General features: G+C 34.0%; 1 protein-coding gene across 1 annotated transcript; it reads right to left on the reverse strand.

Moving 5' to 3' along the window:
• Positions 1 to 1,647: 1,647 nt before the first annotated feature.
• Positions 1,648 to 13,930, reverse strand: ANGPTL5 (angiopoietin like 5). Its single transcript, XM_056482234.1, has 8 exons — positions 13,796 to 13,930; positions 11,949 to 12,096; positions 10,833 to 10,936; positions 10,379 to 10,472; positions 9,510 to 9,610; positions 5,176 to 5,296; positions 3,972 to 4,157; positions 1,648 to 3,009 (listed from the first exon to the last, which is right to left on the reverse strand). The coding sequence occupies exons 1-8, from the start codon at positions 13,895 to 13,897 to the stop codon at positions 2,690 to 2,692; spliced, it is 1,176 nt and encodes a 391-aa protein (XP_056338209.1). The 5' UTR covers positions 13,898 to 13,930; the 3' UTR covers positions 1,648 to 2,689.

The raw sequence follows: 13,930 nt of genomic DNA on the forward strand, positions 1-13,930 counted from the left end.
TCACCAAACTGAGATTTACAATTAGAAGACATACTACTGGAAAAAGAAAACAAAAGAAGTGCAGTTTCATAGCTTCAGAGATTAATGGCAACTTCTCATAGTTTGAATAACATTCCTGGAGTAGATGTTAAGTGCAGTTAAACCAAGGTACTCTTTATTTGAAATACTCAATTGTTTTCTCTTAATATGCTACACTCTATATGTTACCTAATATTATAGGTGAAACAAGACTGTTTGGGAAATAACCAACTGATTACCCATCCTAAATATATGGCCACACAAATCTTCTGCTATTTTATGATACCTGGAAACCATCAGCTGCAAATATGAAACACAGGCCCCTGGAAACAGATAATGTCCTTCAAAATTCTCTGTGTTTAACTAGTTGGTTTTTCTCAGTTTGCTTTTTTTTTTTTTTTTTTGGTGTTACTAGGGAGGAAATGGAATGAACCTTTGAAGACAATAGCCATCTATCACATGGAACATGTTCTCTTGTCATTGCTGTATTTCAGATATGCACCAGGAAGCTGCCAACTAATCTCTAGCACTCTGATTTTCTAAGCATACCCTACATTTTTAAAACAATGCCTGTTAGCAAGAATGATTCTTTAGTCCCTAATTATCTTTCCAGGTCCGTCTCCTTTAAGATTTGTTGCTGCCAGCTAATCTAGCCAATGCTGGCAATGGGGAGACTAAGCCTCATAATTAAATGTGGTAATATCTGCCAGCACAAATCTGCAATCTCAATTTGCCACCTTCATTTTAAAGCAGGAATTCTAATTAAGCCAAAAGCAGCCTCAGGGTGTCAGTAGAATATAGCTATATACATCCAAAGTACCTGCTTAGACTCCTGCTCACAGGCTCACACCTGGTTGATGATTTGGCCTCAGAACAGAGGCCACACCATCAAAGTTTGAATCTTTCATTAAAGCCATTACATATCCATGAAATTTACCCACTAGCATTCTCCAGTAGGATTCTTGTGCCACAGGCTGAGGACTCTTTCTGACATGAGAGCCCTAATACAGTGAAAACATCCAGACTTGTAGCCAGAATTAATACCCTTTTTTAGCTCCAGTGCTTGTTAATCTGAGTGCAGAAGCTCTTTCATTTAAGCCCTTTGTAGGTCTGCTGGGTCCAGGCTGGTGTTCAAAGCAGTTGCATTCCTAATAAGGCTGGTGTGAGGGCAGGCTGAAGAGGTGTACAGACAATCTCTTCACCTCTAATTCCAAAGACTCCAGTGTCTGACAAAAACAAACTCCAACTGTGCTCAGAGAATTCAGCCCCAAGAGCAGGACTGATCCACCTTCTCACAATGCCTCTAAAAGGCCTGTGATATTTTTTCTCAAGCTACTTTCTACCATGTTTCTCCTGTAAGCCTCCCTGTAAGTCCTCAGTTTCCCTCCAGCAGAGAGGAAAACACCTGCTTTTAGCAAATTTTTACCTCCAACTGTTAAAGGCTAGTCAAACACACAAGAGGAATATTCTCTCCCCTTTAACCTTGTAACATACTCTATGAAAAGCTTACTTTCCTCCTATAGCTACATAAATCTCTGGGAAGAAGTCCTAAACCATAGTGGCTCTGAATTGATGATGGTTTCTTCTCACTGCATTAATGCCTGGTTAAAATAAAAAACAGCAGAAGAGGAAATTCATGGAGTTTTAATGATTCCACATGCTACTACAGAGCTGGTCTGCTGGAACTGAAGCAAAGGTGAGAAATACCATGCCTAGCTGCTACAGATTTGATGCAGGTTCCAGAAACACTGTACTGACAGTATTCACATTTTTATTGATATTATTCTACTTTGGCTGACAGAAATTCAAAGAACTCACAATCCTTAGTTTTAAATGTGTTTACACAACTTAAGTTGGTTTTATTCGTTACCACATTATCGTTCACAAAGTGAAAGCCACAAAGAATGAAAAACATAAGATCAGGCCCATATATCCAAAAATTAAAACTGCAAGGTTGTATGAAAAGCTGTAAGTTTTCTTTGAAAAGAAAGTTCATTTGTAGTCAATTGTGAAATAGACAATGGTAGAGTCAAAATTGGATTATGAAATACATTGACTGTGAAAATTAAATATAAAATTGGTCATAGTTCTTGAATGTCAACTATCAAACTTACTTGTAAAAAAATTGGGCCCTGATGGTATAAAAAACCTTATTTATACATTGAAATAAATGTTATTTTGCCTGATAAGGAACATAGAAAGAAAAGCTGATTCTAGAAATTTAACTTAAGATGAAGTATTTTTCCAAAACATTATGATGAAAATGGCAGGTATATGTTTTTTTTAAAATAAAATTTGCTGAAACTTCTTAGCTTATCCACATTTAGATATGTGGACAGCATACAAAAAGCACATTCAAAAGTCGGCATTACACTTCTTTTTATAATATTTTCAGCTGGTTCTGAGATTTTCTAAGAGACAGTTGAATAAAAGCTGACAAACACTCAGCTTAATCCTTTTTCTGAAAACCCAGTTCTTCTTAGGACCTTCTTTTTCAAGCTGGAACACTATAAATGCTGACATTTCATAATAAAAATGAGTAACTGTATTATAGAAATATCTAATAAAGTTTTAAGACTGAACTGTTCGAGTGAAGATGAAAGGTATTTAAGATTGTAATGATACATCATTCCACATAATTGCAAGGAGAGTATATTTCTATTTTCATATGTTAATGGAAATACGGATAATTGGTTCTCCGGATTTTCATTGAAACTGATTTAATTTTGACTGGTTTTTTGTTCATTGTCCATGTATCCCAGTGAATCCCAGTTGCAAGGAATCTCCCTCTGTAGCGATGAACACCATTAAGATTTGCAAGGCCACACTTGCTGAACCACCATCCAGTGTTCTCACTGAAGTTACTGCAGCTCTTTACTGGCTGTCCTTTAATAGTGCACATTGGCCTGCATCCATCATTATCAACATCAAAAGTGCTGAAAGGCATGGAATTTTGGTTATCTTCTCTTCTATATCCTCTAAATGCATCACCTAAGTACAACAGATAAAACAGAACGATAAAAAGGTTATTTATGGAAGGATATTTCTTACTTGATGCACACCTCACAAATTTTTCCTTTGAATTCATTAGAAAAGTAGAATTCTTTAAAAGTTGTTCAAGAGCACCAGTTACTGAGCTGGAAAAAGGCTAAAGATGCAGGAGAAAAAAAGAATAAAATACTGAGAAATATGGAAGAAGTTGAAATTCAATGAAATGTCTTTGTATTTTTGTTGCTTTCAGCGATGCATGCTGGCTATGAAAATAAAGGCTTCTGCTCTCAACAACAGAGGAGAAGAAAATTAAAGTAAACAAAAAGGATTGTAACTTCAGATTTTCCAGTAACATGCCCAAAGCCCCAGAGTGAGTCATGAAACAAGAAGGAATTGTTAAAACACAAAGGTCAGTTATTACTGTCTCTGTTGTCTTACTAAAGAACTTACTGAATAGTATTTTTCACAAATACAGAGTAAAGCAGCAACACTTTCAGAAAGTAACTATTTCATTAATAATAAGGACCATTCTCCTATAACATGGAAAAAAGCAGTAAGACATGATGCAATGCTTAATGCAAATCTTTGCACACTTAGTATATTCCTGCTGTTGTGGGAGGTCTGGAATTAATTTGTGTCTATGGATCACCCAGCAACTGTTGCACACTGTAGGCCAGCTTTGTTCCACTCAGTTTCTTTCTCTGCCCTTTGTACGTGACTATCTGGGCACTTCTGAATTATCCAAAGCATCATCAGGAAAACGCCAATAACCTCTGTGATGAGATAATGAGCATCTAAATATTCATTCATAAATAATATCTGCAGAAGTGTTAATTATATACCAGAGAGAAACACATAAGAAACAAAATTTTTGAAGTTAATTATTATTGTTTTGAATGCATTTTTTTGTATTAAGAAAGGGAACAACTACTTTTAAATACTTCAAAGAAGGAAGTTCTTACCAGCATTTCCTGAATAATGCCCCAAATGGATTTTAAAAGAACAAGTTTCATCCTCAATCCAAAATCCATCATATGATGCATAGGCATGCTTATCATTTTCTGACTCCAAATCCACATAAAGATTGAAATGAGTGGCTTTTTGATTTACTATGTAAAAAATCTTCCTCAGTCCAAGCCAAAATTCTCCTTAAAGAGAAATACAATATATAGACAAGAAATGGAAACTGTAAACGAAAAAGTGATTGCTCTGGATTTTTACTTTCCTTCCTGAACTAAATGCAATAGAAGTTGCATGACAGGCTTATATTACTTTGAAAAACTAATGAAGGAACAGAGTAATCTTCCTACTTCCTTAGGAAATCCCTAAGAATTCCCATGTGTGCATCATCTTTTTTCTTTCTGTGATATTTTTTAGAAAACCGTCCAGATGATGGATTTCAAATATTTGTCTGCAATATACCTTAGAAGACCACAAAAACTGGATGTGCTAAAGATCCACTTGCATGAACAGAACTCAGTAGCACTCCTAAGGGCAATACTGAGAAATGATAAATGTTAGCATTCTATGAAATGAAAAAAAAAATGCAAACCCTATCCTCAAAATTTAAACCTTGTTCTTGAGATTTGCTGCCTCCATAAATCACATTTGTAACTTCATATGAGCTGCACTTCTTTGTACAGAAAAGCTCTGTGCTTCCATTGCAATTCCAGATAAACTTCTGAAAAAGCAAATGGGTTTAGGCTTGAAGGATTAAAGGTGGCAATAAAAAATTAATATCACAGTTGTATAAACTACTGAAATATTTCCATTGTTTATAATTTTGCAAGCCCTATGGTGAAATATTATTGATTTTTCTCTCTGCTCTAAGGAAATATTTTGCAGAAGTGACTCAAACCAACAAAGGCACTTTTTTTTAATCTGAAAAGAGAGGAAATACAATCTGTAAATTATTTCAAGCAGAAAATATATATTTAAACAGTCTTGTGAGACTGCAATAGGAAAAGACTCAAGTAGAGTAATGGTCATTTTTGGGAAGATCACACAACAGATTCAATGAAAAGAAATCCTTAAGTAAAAATAAGACTTTTAAGAAACAAGGACTTCATACTACAAAAACTACCATGCAATTTAGTGGAATGTAGCTCACATAAAAGCAGGAGAAATGTGGGATCCAAAGCACTTTAGAGTATTTAAAATTAATACCATTAAGGTCACCAAATCCATCCAGATATTCAGACCATGTTCTCTGGAACTGAACGATTCCATCAGTTCTTTTCTGAACCACAGTCCATCCACCTCCTCGAAAATCCATGTCACACAAAACCTAAAATAGGCATAGACATGACTAAGCATTCTCAAAGCACATTTTTAAAAAACACATTTTAATTAAATAAAGGTCGACTATTCAAAGTTTTGCTAAGTAACTTTTCAAACATCTTTAAGAAAAGTTCTATGAAAATAAGAAAAAGAAGCTGCATTATTTTCTTATAGGTTCTTGTTGAACTGTTTCATTTGGATATAATAAATAAGCTTTGATAAATGTCACTGTAACATTTATAGCATGAAAGGGAAGCAACTTGCAATGTCATGTATTAATCAGGTAAAGTATGATTGATACAGGTAGCAACACTGAATAAACTTTTATTTCAGCAAAGCAAAACAGACACAATTTCTTATATGTTCTCCATCACCATCATGCCTTCTTCCATAGAATACTGTGTTTGTGGGGCCTGGAAATTTAGAGCCTTTAATAAGGGTGAGGAAATGGAAAACAGTGATAGTAATAACCCAGCATATAACAATAATTTGCAGCAGCAAAAACCTCTGAACAAGAAATGGCCCCGATCCAGGGAAGTCCCAATGTGAACATATAACTGCCTGCAACTGAGTGGTACCACTGAATACATAAGATCAGCTCTCAAATTTATGAGTCTTTATGAGTCTTTGCTAAAATTTGTGCCCAGCAGTATGTCAAATGGCAGTGGTCCAGCTGCCATCTGCTCTGCTTTAGAATATCACATTATGGGGCACGTTTTCTCCTCAGCCCAACAAACTTAAGATATGTAATTGAGTTTCCCAAGAATATCCACAGTGCCAAATGTTGATCAGTCTAACTGGGATTATAAAGTCTGGGATTTTAATGTAGAAAGGTCATATTGCACATTTATACATTGCAGTACCTAAGATATTCAAAGTAGTTCTAAGGGATAGTGTCCATAATTAGTGTTTAAAAACAGGGGCTCATTTTTGTCTCCAAATGTGACTAATATCAGGAGACTTCGCCTGGAAAATGCTTATATGTAGCGAGCCAGTAAGCTTCTTGAGTTAACAAAAGTAAGTTCAGAACCTAATGTTAGCTATGATAACATTAAGCCGATGAACAAATGATGGAGTAAAGTAAAAAAATTCTTTGACACTACAGGAAATGTGCAAAATGAAATATGTTTCAGAAAAGAGAGATTTGCAGTCTTAGCCAGCTGATAAAAGTGGAAACTCGGTGTAAGTCAGTTTAACCCTCAAAAAAGTTTGTGGCAGACTGAGCATTATATGTTGCACCTTCATTGCTGGTAGTAGCCAGATATTTTTCAGGAAACAAGACTTGCTTCTTAGCAGGAAAACATCAGCATCATAGTCAGAGCCCTTGTGATTTAACAATTAATTTTCTTCTCAATTAATAACAAGAAATCAACATGACAGAGCTGCAAGTTGATCTAATAAAACCTAAGGGATCTTGGATCTTCAAGTAAGATACTTTGGGCAATTCTTGAAAAACAAATACTAAATGAATCATAGTAAAGTTTATGTGCATGAAAAAAAATTGTGACCTTTATTCCCTGGAGAATCACATGCTTATTTCAGTCACCCAAGGAGGATAGAACTGGAATAAAAAGAAATATAGAAGATTCCAAAACTAATATTTGGATGCAAATGCCTAAACCTCATTCAAAATTACCCCATTGCCTCATCCACTGTCTTGAGAAGATTATTGCATGCTTGGCTACTCCTCTTACTGTGACTCAGAAATACTATGAGGAGCCCTCTTGGTCCAACACAAATCAGTGGGAGTGTTGATAATTCACAGAAGGAGCAGATATGGTTCTACATCAGAGGTCATCAGCCAGTTAGATACAGCACCAATACATACACCAGCTAAATAAAAATATTAGATAGATACTGACAAATACAGCTACAACTGTAATCCCTTATGGAAATTTTGCAATTGTAAAGCCTTATAATAGCTAATCTATTATAGCACTAGCAATCTTTACAGGTTGCTCTATGTCTCATATCATGAAAGGTATGAAAGGCATGATTGTGCCAGGTACAACCCAAATTAAATGAGGACACTTCTACTAAATATTTCTTCCCTTTCCAGCCGCAGCATGTATAAGAGGTATATTCTAAAGAAATGTTTAGTTTGCCTGATCCAGCTGAGAATATCATTGATTTAAACTTACTGATTGAAAAATGTATCAGAAATTGATCATGGTTCATTTTTCCAAAAGTGAAACTGGTTTTAATCACCTCATGACTAAATGCTCAGGCAAAAGCCTATTTGAGAGTAACCTCCCAAGGTGACAGAAACCTGCACTACCACTCAAGCTAGATATTCTTATTGCTCCTGGAATTTGGAGTTCAATTAGCCCAAGTTAAGCATCAAAATCTATACTCACTTTTGGATACATGAGGTATTAAACATGTAAAACAAGAATGTGATCACGTTGTCTAAATAGTTTTCATTTAACTGATATTTTTATGCATATAATTCTAAACCCACTTCCATTTAGGTTACATTGCATAAAAAGGTATCTTATTCCTGCAAAAGTCCTCATTGATATAAATTGTTTCCTGTTGGGTTTGTTTCCTGTTTTTTAGTTTCTTACTATGTTTTTTCTGCCTCTGTATTTTTTCTTATTTTGCTGGTCTGCAGAACATTTAGAACTCTTAGCTATTAGCCTCTAAAGGTGCTTTATAATTTCTTGTTAATATTTTAATGTCTTGATATTTTGTCTGTCTATCATTTCTCTTGTACTCCTTTTATGCTTCAACATATGAAAGAATTCACATTAAATAGTTTTCCTTAAAATAACATTCTTTATGGAACACATATTTTAGATATTTTTCTCTGAGAGCTTTTTGGCTGTCTTTTAAGTTTTGTGCAATATTTACCAGACAAGAAGTGAGACACTCATGACTGCAAACATCCTTCTCATTATTTTTTGTTACCTTGTTCTTTTAATCAAATTGCTGTGATTTTTCTTTTGTATTTCTGGAATCACCTTAGAAATTCTGAAACAGATGCATTTTTTGCCATGGTAGCATTTTGTTCATACTACAAATATGGTTGTTCTGTGAACACTGCAACGTCTTTGCCTTTCTTTTACATGGAAGGGACTCATTGATGAGTAACAGATCTTTTTCCTGAGCTCACTGCATTGTATGGAGAGAATTTTTATATCAAAGGTTGCAGAATCAAGTTCATTTTTCCTTTTGAGATGCCAACATAATTCTGAAAACTTTTCTTAACCAGTTTAAGCTCCTTTTTGTAGCATTTTGAAAGGCTCCACTTGGCTAGAGAAAAAGGGATTCATCCTGCCTTTGTTACATATAAAGAAACACTATAAATTTAGATATTAAATTTAGCTAGTTATTAGTTGGCTTAAATTCCTCAGTTTTTCTTCAAAAAATAATAACCTCAACCTCTATGGCAAAGTTGAAGGTTTGAAAGTGCCATATTTGCCTTTCCACTATGCATAAGGCCTTCTCTAAATAGAACTGCCTGAAATGGAAATAAACACATAAAACAAAATATTCCTTGTGTTTGCAAGGATCTTAATATTCTGAGCCTGAGGAAATTAACCCAAAATTCCCTTCTTCTGGATGAGAACTATTAATCTGAGCAATTACATAAAGTGCAGGCAGTGATAAGAAGCATGATTGCTGCAGTTTGTTTTAGGGATATATATCCTTGTTTTAGGAATATAAATCCTGCAAACTGGATAGGAAAGCCACAATTTCAGATTCCTCTGTGCCTCAAGACTGGATTATAATGATACTCAGAGTTAAGCACCTGTTCCTCAAACCAAGGCACATCTGCACCCACACTTGGATGACTGCATCAGCAGAGCCCCATCACAGAAGGCAATGTTATACAGCAGAATCACTCAAAATCTAAAAGTCCCACCTTAAAACCAAATGGATCACTCAATTGCTCTTCAGTTTTCCATCTCTAAAACAGAAAAGAACAGGTCTTCTCCATATCCAAAAGAGGTGCTGGAAAACACCTTGGGTTTTCCTCTTTGGTATTTTTCACTGCATATGGAAACTGACAATGGGCTCTTATGACAGAGATTAAATTTCTTTGTAGAAAATATGAAACTTGTCAAAAGTATCGTAATAGCAGACATGTGCAGATGATTTAATACATTTTTCATTAATCTGTTGAGAAATTGTCATGGAAAACACTTTAAGTCTATTAAAAGTATTCTAAATGCATATTCTCAAGCAAATTGTGACTATAATAATAAATATATTACCTCAAAAGGATAATTTGATCCTTCTGGATGGATAATGTACAGACCACTTGGAGTTTTTGAAACTGAACCAACAGTATCTTTAATATGAGTGCAGTCCAAACCTAGAGACAAAAGGTATTCAAGAAAGTTGAATATGTTCATGTTTTTAAATAAATGTTTTTAAAAATACAGATTAATACCACAATATTACTTATCTTGGTGGTATGAATTATTTAAAATATAATTTTCTTTTCATACAAAATTTAAAATCATGCTTTGTCATGAAAATATCTTGTGAATTAAAATTGTCTAAACACCATTCAGCTTCTAACTAAGTACAAATGACACTGTATAGACAAAGTTCTTTCTAATCTTAATAGATATGATACATACTTATATGAAATTAAAGATTATGTATCTGGGTCAATTTACAGATTATTGTTTTCATTTTATTTATAACACCTATACTGAGAAATTAAGTCTTTTTCCTACAGATTTTTGTATTTATACTTGTAAAAGCCTTTTTGTCATAAAGTATATATGAAAAACATTCCATTTGAATAAGGATACTGCAGATCACACTTTATTTCATTGCAAAAGAACATGCCATTCAGCAGCCTCAGATCACTTAGTAGCTGATAATCATACTTGGTATTTTACCTAAAAATCAGTGTGCTAATAGGATGCCCAGAGCTGTTAATTTGCAAAGGACTTAAAACAGTATTTATGATAACACTTTTAAGCAGTTCATTAAGTTTACAGAGTTTATATGATAATAACACAGGATAATTGTCAATGTTACAATTGTTTACCTTTATTTTAATTAGCTCCTATTCAAGATACAAAGATAAAAGAAGAAGGTGTCAAGACTACATCTGAAAAATACTTACCATGAGATTGAACTGCTTTATAAGGAAGTGGATCCAGTTGTTTTCTCAAAATTACTGTGTTCAAAAGAACAAGTTTGTTCATGAGTTCATTTACCTGCAAATTCAAATGAAAGATCTTTAATTAAGTTGCAATGAAAAATATTACTTTCTAAAGATTTTTTCTGACTCCTAGTCAGCATAATCTGAAGCTAATTTTTGTGATGTGTAGTAATGTGTACCAATGTGAAGGAATGGTCCTCCACTTTCCCTACTGCAATGTATGACACTAAGTTGTGAAACTCCTCATAGAAATGGAACTCACACCCTACCAGAGGTACAAGGACTGGTGATAACACACTCTAATCCTATTGGCTTAATGACAATTTAATGGTTTAATGCCCTTTTTTTCCTCAGAAAGACAATATCTGCTGTGAGAAATAACAAATGCAAATATTTATAATAAAAATGAAATTACCTGATTAGAAAGGTAGTCCAGTGAAGACTGTTGATCATCCATCATGTCTCTTACCAGTTTTTTTGTACTTCTGGCATATTCAGCAAGAGAGTTCTGCAAATTTCCTTCAAAAGAAATATGTCCATCCACTTTGTTTTCAGAACTCTATAAATATTCTTGACTAAATGACAACATACCTATTTATGACATCTAAGTGAATACTGAAGGTGTTTTACCTTACAGCACCTAAAAGTGAAATGAAAGTAATAGAGACACCACAAAATAAAGCCAAAGGTGCTAAAAACTTCAGACTTTTTGATTGCAGTAAAGACATCTTAAGAAGTGATGGCTCTTCTCATGTTTTGAAGAAGAAATTAATCTTATCCTTGGGTAAACTGGACAACCAGTTAATGGATCACAGAAATATAAATGCATTTGATAAAAGACAGATACATATTAAGGTTTCTTGTCACCTTACATTTGCTTATTAATTGTACTACTCCTGATTGTTGCCCTGATGCTAAAAATCACGATCATCATCATCACCATGGCATATAATTAGTAATATATATTTTAAAATCATATGTGAAAACCAATAATTTACACAATTATTTTTGGAGGCTGATTGTATAATTTGCTGTGTAGTTTTTAGATTTTAGATTAGTTTTTATTCAAGGTAGTGAATAGAGAATATCCTGTCTAAGCCTCTATAAAAGGTGAGGTGAAGTACACATTTATGCCCGTGTAACTGATTAACTAACTAACTAATTAACTACCTCCCACTTACACCCCCACATTCAGCTATGACATTTCAATGAGGAACAGATCTCCTCCTCTTCCTCTCTAATTGAGAGAGATCCTAACATTCAGAGGGTAACAGATCTAGGTGGGTTGTGCAGCTGCTTGGATTTGCCTTTCTTCATCAATGATTATACTTTCACACCAGCTGCACCCCAAAAACAGGGTACCCCAGATTTTCTGGGCAATACACAGTTTGGGCAGCAGGGTCACAGGGCTGTCACGTGTGCTCAAGAAGATTAAAAAATAAATTTGCAAAGCATAGCATAGCAGAGGAGAGGATTGCATAGCATGGCACTGCACAGCTCATCATTAAAAGTATTCTTCATGAATACATACTGCACATGTAATGTTTGTCCTCTCGTAAAATTTTAGCTTGAGCATCACATGGTACAAGGCATTGTTCTTTTTGATTTGAAATATCTGCAGATTTATTTTTCTCTTCTGCCTGGAGTGGTTCCTCCACAGCTCCAACATTCCTTGTGTCCTGTTGTACCAAACAATGGAGGGGGAAATAAATTGAACATAAAGCACACATAAAATAGCTCAGCCTGTCAAAATGAAATAGATTGCTTCACGGGACTTCTTTCAACACCTGTTTTTTAAATGCTTTATCAAGTGATAATTGACAGAGCTGAGACCAAAATTGATTAGATGTTCTCTGCTTAGCCATATCTCACAAGAAAAAAGCAGTGTCAGAGGTAAAGAATAGGCTCTGTAAATTAAAAAAATACCACCACCATTTCTGGTGAGGTATTCTACTTGGCAGCACTCTAAGTGGGAGGTAACAACTTGCAAATCCTGCATTTTAGGAATCACCATACCCAATAGACATCTCAAATGCTAGGCAACTTATTTTCACTGGAAAGGAGCAGGCTTTTGGATTTACCAGATATTAGCAAAATACTTTTACTCTTGAAAATTCAGTATTTAAATGCTGATCAGGGAAGTACTTGCATAAGTTTTTAGCTTATGCACACAAGCAGTCATGAGAAGATTTGCAGACCAATTCAGCATTAAAAAAAAATTTAAATGTTCTTATAGGGGAAAGAGTAAAGGTACAGTATTCATGGGCACACAATTGTCTGAAATAGTAACAATAATAGCATTAGTAAAAGTAGTTACACCTATTACTGTTATTTTAAAATTATATTTTCATATTTCATAGTTTTTCTTCCATGGTGCGATATGACATAAAATAAGGGAATGCCTCTGAATCATCATTAAAAGAAATTGCTAAAAGTAATTCCCAAAATATGTGTCATTGTCAAAAGACTAAGCAACATATTTTCATATGAGTCTTTGTTTGATGATTTCATAATCTCAGCAAATCATTTCTAGTATGTTCACATACTGTGTTTTCAAATGTAAATAGGATCCTCAGAAATGTCAGCATTTTAATGAAAAACAAAACTTATTTAGACTTGAATACATCTTCAACATAGCTGTTCTTTCCTGTTCCAGTTTTCTTTTTCTGGAATTAGTACTACACTAGCAAGCAATGAACAGGGTTTTTTCCCTGATGTTTTGCTCTTATAAAGTGAAAGTAAAAACTGTTAACAAAGGAATTTAACAAAAAAGAGGTTTCTGAATTACTAGCATAATTGCATTTTGTACCTGGAGTATGGTAGAGAAGTAAAAGAATATGTTTCTTTAATTTTGAAATAAACACAAAATAAAGAAAGAAAAATTATGTAAGAGTTATAAACAGATCTCTAGAAACTTATAAATAGAACACTTGAAAGCATGGCTTGTTCCAGGGCTATCACAGCTATTCACCAGATGTTCAATTAAACACTGTTAAGCAAATATTTTTAATCAATATTTATCTTTAGCAAAAGCCAACATGAAACAAGCAATTAAGTCTGATCTCAGCAATTCAAGCAAAAAAAGACTCTGCCAAAAACAATAGTTACTCTGCATTTAAAGTCATGCAGATGAGATTAAAAATATGACATAACAACTGAGCTGTGATACAGGGCATTAACACAAAAATGTTCTAATATAATGAGTTCCTAGAATTTCAATGTAGTTTCTTTTATCTATCTGAAAATACATGATTCTTTTGTATTTTTATATCTATCTTGAACAAGGCAATCCTTATTTTTAAAACATCTGTCACTTTTCTGCAAAATCACTCAGTTACATTCATTATCTTATCCAAACAAAGAAATAGAAAATCTTACCTTAGGCAAACAAGATTCGCCGTTATTTATGGCAGTCTCTCCTAAACCAAACAAAAAAATATTAAGACAAATAAATGAAGTTAACCTAAAGTACTGGTTCATCTTTTACTTGGAGAAATGCAAATGTTTTGATGA

The sequence above is a fragment of the Oenanthe melanoleuca genome, chromosome 1 (assembly GCF_029582105.1).
Source record: "Oenanthe melanoleuca isolate GR-GAL-2019-014 chromosome 1, OMel1.0, whole genome shotgun sequence".
NCBI lineage: Eukaryota > Metazoa > Chordata > Aves > Passeriformes > Muscicapidae > Oenanthe > Oenanthe melanoleuca.